General features: G+C 37.9%; 1 protein-coding gene across 1 annotated transcript in view; it reads left to right on the forward strand.

Annotated features, from left to right (window-relative positions):
• The window catches only part of LOC121431808 (sphingosine-1-phosphate lyase 1-like), a 33,005-nt gene extending 23,502 nt beyond the window's left edge, over positions 1-9,503 (forward strand). The window contains exons 10-15 of the mRNA XM_041629523.1: positions 4,026-4,172; positions 5,541-5,661; positions 6,660-6,777; positions 7,518-7,664; positions 8,643-8,763; positions 9,339-9,503. Of these exons, the coding sequence (XP_041485457.1) occupies positions 4,026-4,172; positions 5,541-5,661; positions 6,660-6,777; positions 7,518-7,664; positions 8,643-8,763; positions 9,339-9,443 (759 nt within the window). The 3' untranslated portion in view covers positions 9,444-9,503. The remainder of the gene's footprint in view (positions 1-4,025; positions 4,173-5,540; positions 5,662-6,659; positions 6,778-7,517; positions 7,665-8,642; positions 8,764-9,338) is intronic.
• Positions 9,504-13,832: the final 4,329 nt, after the last annotated feature.

Below are 13,832 nucleotides of genomic sequence, written 5' to 3' on the forward strand. Positions count from 1 at the left end.
CTAGCTCCATACCCCAGACCTATAATGAACATAAGGGGTCATCCCCCTCTTCCCTCGCTCTGGTAGCGACGCCAGGAATGAAAGGGGCCGCTGGGAAAGTCATAGGAATCCTTGTGGTGGGGGACGGGGCCGCCAGGCCTTCTTTCAATGCACCAAATTCAGGGCCCCCACTCATAACCGGGACTTATGACAATCTAACACTAGCCCTTCCCCACCTTCCCAGTAGGGAGAAGACTATTTCTTTGCTTTTGCATTTCATTATTTGAAATCTGTTCCAAGTCCACAGCAATATGTGATATTGAGGTGTTCATGTGCAGTAAAAAAAAAAAAAAAACAACTTTTTCATATCAGAAGAACATAGAAAGGAGGAAATAGTGGTGATGGATGAGGTTATCAAAATCATACCAGGCAAATCATACAGGCATAATGGTAAAACTTGCCAAACTTGGGTTACTTACAAAGTTGCGGTCACTTGTATAGAATGTAGACCTAGTAATATTCTTGATAATTTTGTGGCATCTGAGGTATATATCTACACTATTATTGGCTTATAAAGCAATGACAGAAGTAACTTTTAGATGTGGTTTATGGAGTGGTCTTTGGATGCTCAGACAGTCTTGAGATCTCAAACCAAGGCCTGAGGGTGGTGAACCCTTAAGAATTGCTGCTATTGTCCATCAGTTTCTACCACACTTGCCACAATGATATCAGCTTCTCCTTGGAAATGTTTATGATATTTAATAACCTACTGTGTGTTCCAATGATAAAGATTCCCCATACAATCCCAGAGTTCTCAATCAGGGATTGTGATTAAGATAATATTTTATTGTTCGTAATAGAAATCTGAGTATAGAAATATTCCAAAAATTCTTTTTACCCAATTTATCGTGAGCCCGGCAGCCACTGTGCAGCTCCAGACTGATGAGGCTCTATACTCTAAATGTTGAATGCCAAACAGGGTGGTAGCAAATACCCCCCCACACCTGTTTTTGAGAAGTACATTCTACCAACTGATCCAACTAACTGGTTCTGAAAGTGTACAAGGGGTGGTCAATTTTTTCCTACATCAAATTGAAGGCCAATATGGCATCTCATAAATTTTACCTGCAACTTTCATTAGGAATTGGTTAATGATAATAATGCAGTTCCTGTTTAGCACATATCACATTATGTCCAAAGACTTGGATATTATTACCCTGGGTTTTCGAGGAATAAAGTCCTGCCAGGTACCCATTCATCCTCTTGGATTGAGTGCTGCGCAATGTGGATAAAAAAAAAAAAAAAAAAATTTGCTGAAGGAAATTATGCCATGGCTGGGATACGAGCCCACGACCCTCTGTTACAAAGTTGGAAGACTAATCCATTGGGCCACGACGCTCCACATCATCTGTATGATATTCATTACTCTGCAAATGTCATTGGTTTGATCATGAAGTCCTCGATGTTTGAATCTAGAAGTCCTTTGTATGATATCAAAAAGTCGCTATGGACCTTGCAGCAATCCAACAACTATCAAAAGGGTTGAGCAAGTGCTGTGTAAAGAGGTTTCCATCCAAAATCACTATTTGAAAAGGATAGAAAAGACAATTCTAGATGTGTTGGGGATTCCACCAGAAAGGTTATATCTTATGATATGACAGGTCTGTTCTCAAACCAGGGCTTTGTCTTACAAAGAGTTACGATTGATCCAAGTTATCGTAACTATATTGAAATCCATCAGTGTCATAAATTTTTCTACAGGAAATTTGCATAATGGTATTAGTAAACAAGAGAAGCTCACTGAAATTTTAAGAAAACAATGAATGCATGAATATACATCATAATTAGAACACTCATGATTCTAGACTCCAGAGATACTTCGGATGGCGTGGCAGTTTACAAATTGATCCAATTTCTGCCTCTTTAAGTTAGATAGCAGATTTATTTCTTCTATTATTTGACGAAGGTTTATCAGTCTCTTTTATAAGGGGTTACAGGTCGGCCATAGCAGCCATTCATTCAGGCTTCTATAATAGGGAGACTACCTCAATTCAGTTGTCCTTACCAGACTAACAAGATCCTTCTTAGCAGATTCCTCCCAGCTGAAGACTCTTCCCCAATTGGAACCTGACACGAGCCCTTCGGTGCCCTAGCCAAATCCCCCTTTAAACCCATACATAATTGCTCCCTTCTTGATCTTTCCATTAAGACAGCCTTCTTGTTGACTATAGCTTCAGGTCAAAGACGTAGTTTGCTTCATGCACTCACGGTGAGACCGGGTCATATTCGTTGGGAGAAGGACAGAGTCCGCTTGATCCCTAGACCTGATTTCCTAGCTAAGAATAAGAAACACCTAAATCCTGTGATGTTCTTCCAGCCATTAGGGGGATATCGTGGCTGAATGGATAACGCACTTGACTAGCGTCCTTGGAGTCCCAGGTTCAAGTCCTGGGGTGAACAATGTGATTTTACAATCTCTCGTCAGATTTCGAAGATAGGTTATGTTGTCCCGTACGTGCCTTAAAGTGGTACATTGATTTAAGTGCATTCGCACTTCCCACCAACTGTTCATTAGTTCAATAGAACCTCACAGCCCTGTTATTCCAATTACAATTTCTCAATGGTTAGTGCAGGGGATCAGGTCGGATGGAGAAAATGCCATTTTATCAGGATCCTTTAGAGCCCACGATACACGGGGCATAGCAGCATCTTGGGCGTTTTTTTCAGGGTACCTCTTTGGAGGATATCCTCCAGGCATCCTATTGGACCTATTCAATACCTTTGTATCTTATTACTTACCTGATATAATAGCCAAGACACAGGTTTTGCCTTGGCGGTTCTTGTCTTGTCCTAGGCTATTTCCAGTTGATATATTTCATTAACGTGGTTGATGATTCTTATCCCTTTATTCCTAGAGTAGCTTCTCCAGTTGGGAGACTACTCCATTTTATAGTAAATCAGTTTCTTTATCATTGTTATGCTAACTTGTCTGGAAAGGGTCTCGTTTCTGCCCCTCCAGTTTTTTCCGTGCTATTCTAGCAATTTGATGAGATGGTATAGGTAAGTATAGCGCAGTGTAGTAAATCAGAATGCTCAGTAGTGAGCATATTATTTACTAACAAGCTATACTTACCTATAGCTCCCCACCCGTCCTCCCCAGCAGACCTCGCCCCTCCTTGGCTACGAAAGAGGAGGCTTATATGTGGCGAGGGGGTTTTATGGGTCTCGTCCCGTGACGGGTTTCCCAGGCTACCTGATTGCAGTTAGCCTCTTTCGGGGAGTTTTTTACCGGTGGCTATTCGAGTCAGGGTAACGAATAGCAATTTGATGAGATGGTATAGGTAAGTATAGCTTGTTAGTAAATAATATGCTCACTACTGAGCATTCTGACCGCTTCCAAATATTAGAATAAGTTACCTCTTTCATTCAGAGAACCACCATCTCTCTCTTCATTTAAAAAGGGACTGAAGACATTTCCAGTCCAGAGCTTTAGGATTGCAAATTTCATTTTATACTTGATGTGTTTTTTTTGTTGTTGTAAGCGCCTTGGGCAATTTTAGGAAAAGCGCAGTTCATTAATGATAATAACAGCAACAATGATAATATACAAAACATGTCTTTCAAAGAACAAGCAAAAAATATGTGTAATGAAGAGATATAAAATAATATCTTTTTCCCGGGGCAACTTTCTTTCAATTTACTATACCCGAGGCTTGCCAGCAGTATAGTAAATTTGATAGAAAGTGGCCCTAAGGCCCTAATTTGCAATGAAAGGCCGCCTGTGAGATACACAAAAGACCCAGTTCTGGTTTTTGACAAGGTACCTTCTACTCTGCTCTTGCATAAACCAGCGCCTTGTTTCATAATGAATTGTAATAATAAGAAATGCACAATTTCTACAACAAGTTTACCATCAGCCAATGAGATTGAAGGATTTCAGTAGCTTTTTCATTGTTATTACAAATTTGTTATTTTATTTAACAAGTTTTTTTAAATTGACCTCTGATGTACATGTATCAGTGATCGTTTTCCCTAAATCTTCCCAGCTCGGTGACTACTATGGCATTCCAGTGCACGTGGATTCCTGTTTGGGTGGATTCCTTGTTCCTTTCATGGACAAAGCTGGTTTCCCTCTGGCTCCGTTTGATTTCAGACTCAAGGGCGTTACAAGTATATCAGCTGATACCCATAAGGTGAGTTGCTTTTACTATTTTGATAATGATGAGAAGTGTGACTCGCTACCCCAAAACCAACAATAACTTGCCCCCAAAGAATTTCAAGATTGCTATTACCCTAAGTTTTTAAAATGATATATAATGGTCTTCAAATATTTTCATGGTGGAGAGATACATTCTAGGTAGATATGGTTTACACCATGTACATGTAAAGTCCAAGCATTCTTAAGTTTATCTCCCGTACATAAGGCGACCAGAGTATACTGGTTGAAGCATTGATGGATGGTTGTTTTCCTAGCGAACAATTTCAACATCCTTTCAACAACAATGGCATGTATATAATATAGATTGAATTATAGGCCAGTTCAACTTTATCTCGTCAAAACAGTAGTGTTTAACAATAGTGTAAAACTCTGCTGAACAGCGTTGGCATGGTCCTTTTAGTGACTTGGTTCTGATGGCTAATAAATGAAATAATATTGAATTCTGACAAGAAATCTCCATAGCCTTTTTACCTCACTTCCCACTACACCATGCCCTGGGGAGCGTTTCATGATAGGACTTGTCGGACGTTTTATCCGACAAGTCCCATTTTATTCGACAGTTACTATAGTAACAGTGCCTCTCAGCCAATCAGAATCAAGGAAAGATGTCAGATCTGACAACTTGTAAGACGAAAATGTTCATGAAATGCCCCCCTGGTCTCACTTGCCCTGACGTAGCGACAGCAGATCATTGTATGCATGGACACATCGCATTCCAATACTAGTATCCTAATTAAACGCACGCAGCAGCAAACTTTGACACACTGTAAATAGCTAAATCAGTAATTTGGTCTGCAAATAAATAAAATATAAAACTAAAATGAGTGTATCTGAAAGAATAATTCCTTTTTAATGCAGTCAAAATTTAATAAAGCTTAACAAAATGCAAGATATAACAGTTTCTTTGAATCCATATTTTCCAAGTTCTGCTAGAAAGATTTATTGAGATTGCAGCTTGCACATATCATGCTTGAGCAAACCCCTAACTTCAAACCTTTTTTTTCTTTATTATTTGAAGGTCTCAGTGAATTTCCTCTATCCTTGTTTAAATATTGTGGGTTATCGTTCGATCAATTTTGACATGCTAAGGATATGTTTTGTCTAGCTCAGTAAGAATCTGAATACTTCCTTTTGGGCAACTTATCGTTGGTGTTTGGGTGGCAGGTCACAAGTAATGCATGATTTAAAAAAAATCATGCTAACACAACAAAAAGGAGAAAATATATAAACAAATTTACCCCAAAAAGGTGCATCATAATTCACAAATTCATGTTGACAACTGAAAATTCTATCACCTACGTGTACTTATAGTTTTATTTTTTCTCTTTCTTTTTTGCAACAGTATGGATATGCCCCTAAAGGCTCCTCTGTGATCATGTATCGAGAGAGGAAATTCCGCCATCCTCAGTTCTTTGTGTCCCCTGATTGGACGGGTGGCATCTATGCCACACCCACTATTGGAGGTGAGGAGACGACAAATCTTACTGATTTAAAGATATTATATTTTTATTTTATTAAACTTCTTGCCCTCTGTTATGTCATTTAGCATTATGTGCTGCATATTAGTGCTATGCATTTCTTCCCTTTCTCTACCAGTATACATGGTTGAATTTTTACCATTAAATCATCAAGAGGAGCATGATTATTCATGTTATTTCATTAAAATTTCCTTGTTATCCCATTTTGTGGGTGCGTCGTGGTCTAGTGGTTCTGACTCTTGCCATTGAAACAGAGGGTTGTAGATTCCAATCCTAGCCATGGTTTGTTTTCCCTGAGCTCGACCCAGATGAGGTGAATGGGCACCCAGCAGGATTAATTCTTTGAATGCAATGAACGCTGGTGATGGTAGCTCGAGCTTAAGCCGAGTTAATAGTAGCAGCGCATTGTTTCCTCAGGCAGAAAGCCCATAAATCCAGCTATTATTATTATTTAAAAAAGCACAAGAAAGTGTTCAATTATGTTAGGTATTTGGCATTGGGTGAAATGATAGCTGATTAATTTAAAGTTGACGATGTAATAGAAGCTTTAGCATAAGGTATCTTACTACAGTTGAATATTGCAGATTGGTGCATGGATTACATCCCCCGAACAAAGTTTGGAGGATACTATGGATTTTTTGGCCTTGTCGCCGCCGCACAGATTTCCTTTTAGCAATTTTTGTGTGGGCGGAGACATCATTGCCATGGTAACGAGTTTTTTGTGGAAAAATCTGAAATTTCCTTGTGAGTGCTGAACTGGCTGCGTTTCTTCTCTGATCATCTTCAAATTTGTCATGAAGGTCCATTATGGTAAAGCAAAGCTGCCTATCGATATTGGAGTGGGTGGAGACATGGTTGCCATGGTAACCATATTCTTCAGAAAACTTGGTAAAACCTGTAACTTCTGTTTTTTTGTCCTTGTCCTTGTAGGTTTAATGCTTTGAATTAAATTTTGCGTACTATGCTCTCCTTTTCGTGTGCAGGAAGTCGAGCTGGAGCCATTATTGCTGCATGCTGGGCTACCATGATGTTTCTTGGTGAGGATGGATACGTAGAGAATACGAGGAAGATTGTCTCTGCTGCAAGGAAGATTACTAAAGAGTGAGTAGATTATTTATTATTAGAGAATGATGATGATGATGAGGAGGAGGGTGATAGTTATAATGATAATGATGATGGTAGTGATGATGATACTGATGATTATGATAATTATGATGATGATGATCATAATGAGATTTTTATTTCTGGTGATGATGATTTATGATGGTAGAGGTGATGACTATTATGGTGATAGTGGTGAAAACATAGAGAGATAGAGAAAAGGTGATAGAGAGTGAAGTTGGCTCAGTCGGTAAAGCGTCTGCCCGTCGAACCAAAGATCTTGGGTTCGAGTCCACCCCGGCCGGATGACTGAAGCCAGTGTGTTGTGTGTAAACGTCTCTCCCCTGTTTCATAGATGCAGGCTATGTAAAAGTGGAAAACACTGTCCCTCAGATAGGACGTGTAGAGGGGAATCACCACCTTTGCACGTTAAGAACCCACTGCACTATTCAAATACATATAAGAGTAGGTGGAAACCCTGGTGAAGTGATCCACCTGCATTCTCCAACCACTTATCGGGAGGAGAGACCTGCGGGTCACAGTTCTGTGTGCGCTCCCTTCTTGGCGACCCAGATTGGCTGGCTCCTCCAATGTGCCTTTGAATGTCTTTTACAGATATATGGCTCTATACAAATGCTGTGCATCATCAAAAGATGATGAATATAAAGCTGATGATGATGATGGAGATGACAATGATAATGACCCTTGTTTTAATTACTCTCTTTATCTCCGATGCGTAGGCTTCGTCAGATTCCGGGCATCTTCGTCTACGGCAACCCTGAGGTGAGCGTGGTCGGGGTCGGGTCAAAGGTCTTCAACATCTACCGTCTATCGGGAGCCCTCACAAAGCGAGGTTGGAATCTCAATTCTCTTCAATTCCCTTCAAGGTAGGCTGTTCAGGGTCATTTATGAATTTGTTTTTTGTAATATGTGCTCTTGATTGAATATTGAATTTGGATTATTTTCATAGACCCGTATTCTGAAGTCGGGTTTAAGTTAAAGTCAGGTTTAAAGTTGTGGTTTAAGTATTGATAGGCAATTGTTACATAAATCACTAACTAAATAGAGATCATATTTCAGCTCATTTGGCTCTCAGATCAATCTTAATTGTCTAGGAAGTATAAATAGATGATTGTCTTCACCATCAATGAATCAGGAAAGAGCACAGTGAACATAAGAATCATACAACTTGATAAAATTTTGACACTTGGCTTCCCATAATTTTAGCACAGAGTTAGATCATGGTCTAAGTTAAACCCAATTTCAGAATACGGGTCATAGTGATTATTGTAACTGTCATTTCTGTGACGTTTGTAATCATTCTTGTTGTTTAATACGTGGGGTTAAATACAGGTGGTCGACCAATTGCTCAGGATTTATTGTGAAGGAATGATGTCACAATAAGGATGCTGGTTGTGTGCATTCATTATCAAATACACAAATTCTAGCTTTTATTAGACTTCAACAACGATTTTAACATTATTTTTTTATTTTAGTAAGTAGTTAGAAATTGAAATTTGATCTTCGTCATGCTAATAGACAAGTGAGTGCCAAAACAATGGACATATTTTTTAGTGTCTGTACTTACGTGGACACTGCAGGGATGTTGAAAATCAGCATTTTGTATTAATCTGTAGAACTCTAGTACTATTCTGTAACAATATTATAGCACCCAAGTGAGAGCCAAAACAATGGACTACTTTTTTTATTGTCTGTACTTACGTGGACACCGCAAAGACTGTTGAAAATCAGTGTTTTGTATCAATCCGTAGAGCTCTAGTACTTTTGTGTAATGATATTATAGCACATGTTAAATTTGTTTACAATATTTTATTTTCAATGTTTACTTTATGTTGTACCTTTAGCTTCCATTTGTGTGTGACTCTCCGTCAGACGTTTCCTGGAGTAGCGGAACAGTTCATCCAGGATGTTAAAGAGTGTACTGAAGAGATCATGAAGACGCCCAACGAGAAGGCATCAGGCAGTGTAAGTATTCCGTCGCTTGCATCGTCAGTTGCACGGTCGTCTTCAGGCACAGACCCTGATTGAAACTTTGATCAGCAGGTGTGTCTCCATGCAAAGACCAGCATATGCAAAATTTGCTGTTTCAATTCAGGCCTTCAGTACACAAGGCACGAGTATGCTGCACGTTCAGACCCGTAACTTGAGTGAAGGGTTTGCATAGCAGACTAATTGCACGGTGGGAGCGAGGGTGCTCAGACCCCATAGAATAAGTACTGAATGTGTCATGTGCAAAGGCTGGGCTGTTAACAGTTTTATTGGGCTGTTAACACAGAATATGTAACTTTCATTAGGAGAGCAATATAACCCTTTCCACGTGTACTGTGCACCAATGCACACTCGGTGCCGTGCGAACTTGGCATTTCACGCTCATCAAACAATGCATTGTTTCCCTCCCTGAAAATAATTTAGTATAGATGGGTTCATGGTCCAGCGCACAAAGAGATAATATCTAAATGAACTGGATTGGATAAAATTATGAAGTTTTTTGCCAAGAGATACATTTCAAACAACTTGTTTTTGTTTTTTTTCCTACACAGGCTGCTATGTATGGGACTGCACAGGCCATTCCAGATCGCTCCTTGGTGACAGACCTTGCCAGAGGCTACCTTGATGCCTACTACTCCACAGATCCCATAGAATAAGCACTGAATGTGTCATGGTCTTTATAGTTGTATCTTAATTGTGACATGGGTCTCTTAATCAGAAGAATTCACAAGAGATTAAAGTACTGGTCGAATCTGCATCTCTTGAAGGGAATATGTCTTAGTGGATGCTGTGGACATTACTAGGTGTGTGTGTCCACTGGTCGTCACTGACTCATGATAATTATACATCACTGAACTTACTATAACAGTTATCACTGATTCTATCACTTTGTTTGCAAAATAGCTTAATGTAATTAAACATCAACACAACTCAAAGGAAAGGATTTGGAAAAGGTTGAATCCGTTTGTTGTGGAAGAAACAGTCATTGCTTGATACAGTGTATGTTCTGATTGTATTCATAATTTCCTTTTTATTTTGTATATACATATTATCATATGTATTTAATTATTTATCAGTGCCTTTAAATCAAATGAATACAAAATATTTCATAGTTCATAAAGTCATGTTTAGATTTTCCCTTCATCAACAGATGAGACAAATGAATTATACATTTCTGTTATGGTAATGGTGTTGGTGAATGTATTTGATTTGGTGATCTTTGAAGGTTTGCATGGTGGTACAGGTAAATGTTGGAGTGTTTTAGGGTTCACCATGTCATTACTCCTGTATGTTAGCTGGTGGAGAGATGGAGATGAAAATTGAAAAGTGAGAAAGATGTAGACGAGAGAGAGAAGTATATTTTGTAATGTAAGGGGAAGTTTAAACCAGGTGATAACGGACAGTCAAGCTGCGCAGAACTTCGAGACGCATCATCGCTTCTACTCATCACCGCTCATCTACCTTTCACTATCAGGCTTTCTCGGCTTATCTCATCATCTGCCTCTCACTGGCACCAGGTGGGCGTTTCATAAAGCTGTTTGTAAGTTAAGAACGACTGGTGATCCTTTATTGTGGTAAATGATATATTCATTGGAGATGGTTTAGCGCGAAAGAAAGGATCACCTGTTGCTCTTAAAGTCGCTCTTATGAACTGCTTTATGAAATCCCCCCGGGACTTCTCAACTCATTTCATCTGGTTTATTGTCCTATCGTTATGTCACAAAAGATACTTCTCTTGGCCTTGAGGTTTTCATGCCTTGGCCTTGGTCTTGGGTATTAAAGCCTTGGCCTGGTCCTTAGCCTTGGGGGTTTGGACCTTGACTACAACACCATTTAACTCTAATATTTCAGTTTCATCTCTATCACACCTCCACCCAACAGTCCTTTTCAGGACTAACCACATCGTGAGCCAAACTTCTGCCACGTTATCTTAGGTTTATTATTTTTGTATTTCATGTCGTCATTTTGCAATTTTCTATCTGGGATCATCGACATCATTATGAGGAATATTCAACAAGCATTCACTGTTGTTTTCTACTATTATACTTTACATTCCATTTTTGAAAGTGACATGTTTCTTTTGTGATGAAAACATTCATTTTTACGTGCCATGTGCAATTACATATAATTTTGACCTCCCAAACATTACTGTTTTAATGCTGTTCTCAACATGTTTTCTCACGATTTGTATTACTCAATGTGCTACTTAAATTAAAAGTATATAAAAAAAAGAGATAAGAGAAAATGTATCAACGGAAATATTGAGATTTATTTTGATAGCTTGAAGCTTACTTTTTTTTACTAACCGAGTACTAATTACTAAGTACTAATGAAGAATGTAGCTGTTTTTACAAAATTTCAAAGTGATGGAATTTATGTGTATAAATTGGGTGAATTGTTATAAATAATGTTCTATGTTACAACGTGTATTAATACAATATTATTTGACATCTAAATATAAAACTCAATATGTTTAGTTGATTTAAACTACTTTGATTGTATTTGAATTAGTGATTTTGTAAGGAATTAAAATGTCCACCTGAGACTACCTCTGGAGGTGGTTTCGTTAGGTTCGCTAAAAGGTGACCCTACATGTAGGTTGGACTTGGTTTGACATGTTTACGTCTAGCTTCATTCATACCCAAGGTATGCCCTGGGTTAGACAGCTGGCAGCCATCTGTTTTGAGGAGTTAAAAAAAAAATATATTTTTAAAATTTCTCCTCGTACACAGATGGCTTGCTATCGTGCAGCCACTATTAGGGAACTTACAATGCAAAATTCCCCCGTCGGGGCTCTTCAATTTTTGTCTTTAATGAATAAAACTTTTGAAAATTAATGTGAATGAAATGCAAATTAATATTTTCTCTTGGCATTAATTGCCAAAACACGGTGAAAAAATCAAGTTAAAGGAACAAAAACAGTGACTTACCTCGACTGTCACGCAACTTAACTTCCATGTTTTATCCAAACTTAGTACATAAACATATGGCCATTCAGTCCCCTGTACAGATCGTGCTACATGTAGAACTTCGGTCTCTATATTTGATGAGTGAAGCCAACGGAGTTCAGCTGAACAACCAACATAACAGAGACTGAAGCTTTTGGTCTAGCCCTGGGCCTGCCTCAGGAAAGCACTTTTCTAGATGTAACAGCCTATTTGGCATTAGACTAAGACCCCTGAGTGGTCGTAGTGTAATGCCAAATTGGTCTAATTTCCACTTTGTCTTCATAGTATTTTTTATGTTGTCAATTGAAAATTTTGTTCTTGAACAGTCAATAGACTTAGTGATGTTAGAAGTAGGTATTATGCAAAAAGGTAAAACCAGTCTAACTGGGAATAGAACTGAATAGTTAATAGACCAAATGATTGATATATAGATGAACTGGTTTGAAGAACTAGGATTAGATCATGTGAAATTAAACCAAATGGAAAATATACCAAGGGGCAATTTACCTTCCTAATGGCTTCAAAAGTTTACCTTTCATGCCTGATATTATATTAATTAGTGGTGTACAGATGGAGGGGTAGGGGGTGCCACCCAACCCCCCCCCCAAAAAAAAAAATTACAACCAAGGAAAAAAAAGGAAAGAAAAGGTAGAGAGAGAAGGGTTAATTTTTTTTGTCTGAATATGTAAAATCTATCACAAATTTGATTTTTTGTAATTCCAAATTTTTGCCATCTCGCTTTGCTCACTCGCAACTTTTTTATAAAATAAATTTTACCTTATATGCCATATCTGGCCCCCTCAAAATATTTGGCTTGTTTCGCCATTAATATTTAGAAGGCTCAAGATGTGGGGACATGATTTTGATATGGTGATAAGCTAATTATCACTTAAAAGTCTCAAAGTCCTATGGTTAACAGTGATTAGATTACTTAGTACCCGTGCCGAAGTGCTATCATTATCTCAATTTCATACTTTTTATAAATTAATGTAATTGTATTTACCTATACATTATACAAATGTTTTTTCTCTAATATTACAATCTAAATCCAGTCTTTCTAAGGAAATTTGTGTTATTTGGTCATAATTTAAAACACCTCAGCGAGCAAAATTTTCTTCTGGAAGACTGATAATTTCTATATTGTTATTAGTAATTTCTGTTTTTATCACAATCATGTATGCAAACCCTTTTCTGATGTGTGCACGACAGGAGGTGTCCAAAATTTGTATGATTAAACAAGTATAATTGCTTTTCCTTAAATGTGAACAGAATGTCACGAAAATCTGATTAAATTGAATATAAAGTTTCTGTTTGATCCAAAAAGGGAAATAAAAATATTTATGCATTGAATTCAAACTCAATTTCTTTTCAGTGGATTTTTGGCCTAATCAATATCATATAAAACATCAGATTTTTTCTGGTAATATAGTTGAAGATAAACACCAGGGGCCCGTTGCAGAAAGAGTTGCAATCAATCGCAACTCTAAAAATCACGCGCAACTTGATTTTAAACCAATCAACAGCGCGCATTTTTGACTTGCGATTGATTTTTTGACTTGCGTTTAAACGCAACTCTTTCTGCAACGGACCCCAGTTGTGGTATAACAATATCAAATGAGTTCGAAGAGAATCCAACATGACCACCCAAGTGTATGAATACAAAATATGTGCCACATGGCTCTGGAAAATAAATGTTTAATTGCCGAGAAATTAGCAAAATAAGTAAGGAATTCCATAAAATGTCGGGTATTTCTTCAAACAATGTTGATACTCTGTCCCACATATGCCTTTCTGTGTTAGTGATCATCTGAATGATCGGTTTTCAGCTAAGATTCATGATTTCACAAAGATAAGCTCATTCAATGTACCAGATCTAGATCTATGATAATATGGTGGCAATTTACGTTGATTTTAAAGACTTTCTCATGAAAATTTACTATAGAACAAATGGGTAGAATGATAGATATGAATATTTAAAGACCCTGACCGGTGTAAAAACAATCATATATCAAAATAAAGGCAATGACTCATACAATACAAATATACCAAAAATATTACATATATCTCCTTCCAATAGTTAAAAATTTTAAATGAAAA

Source organism: Lytechinus variegatus, chromosome 18 (genome assembly GCF_018143015.1).
Source record: "Lytechinus variegatus isolate NC3 chromosome 18, Lvar_3.0, whole genome shotgun sequence".
Taxonomy (NCBI): Eukaryota; Metazoa; Echinodermata; class Echinoidea; order Temnopleuroida; family Toxopneustidae; genus Lytechinus; species Lytechinus variegatus.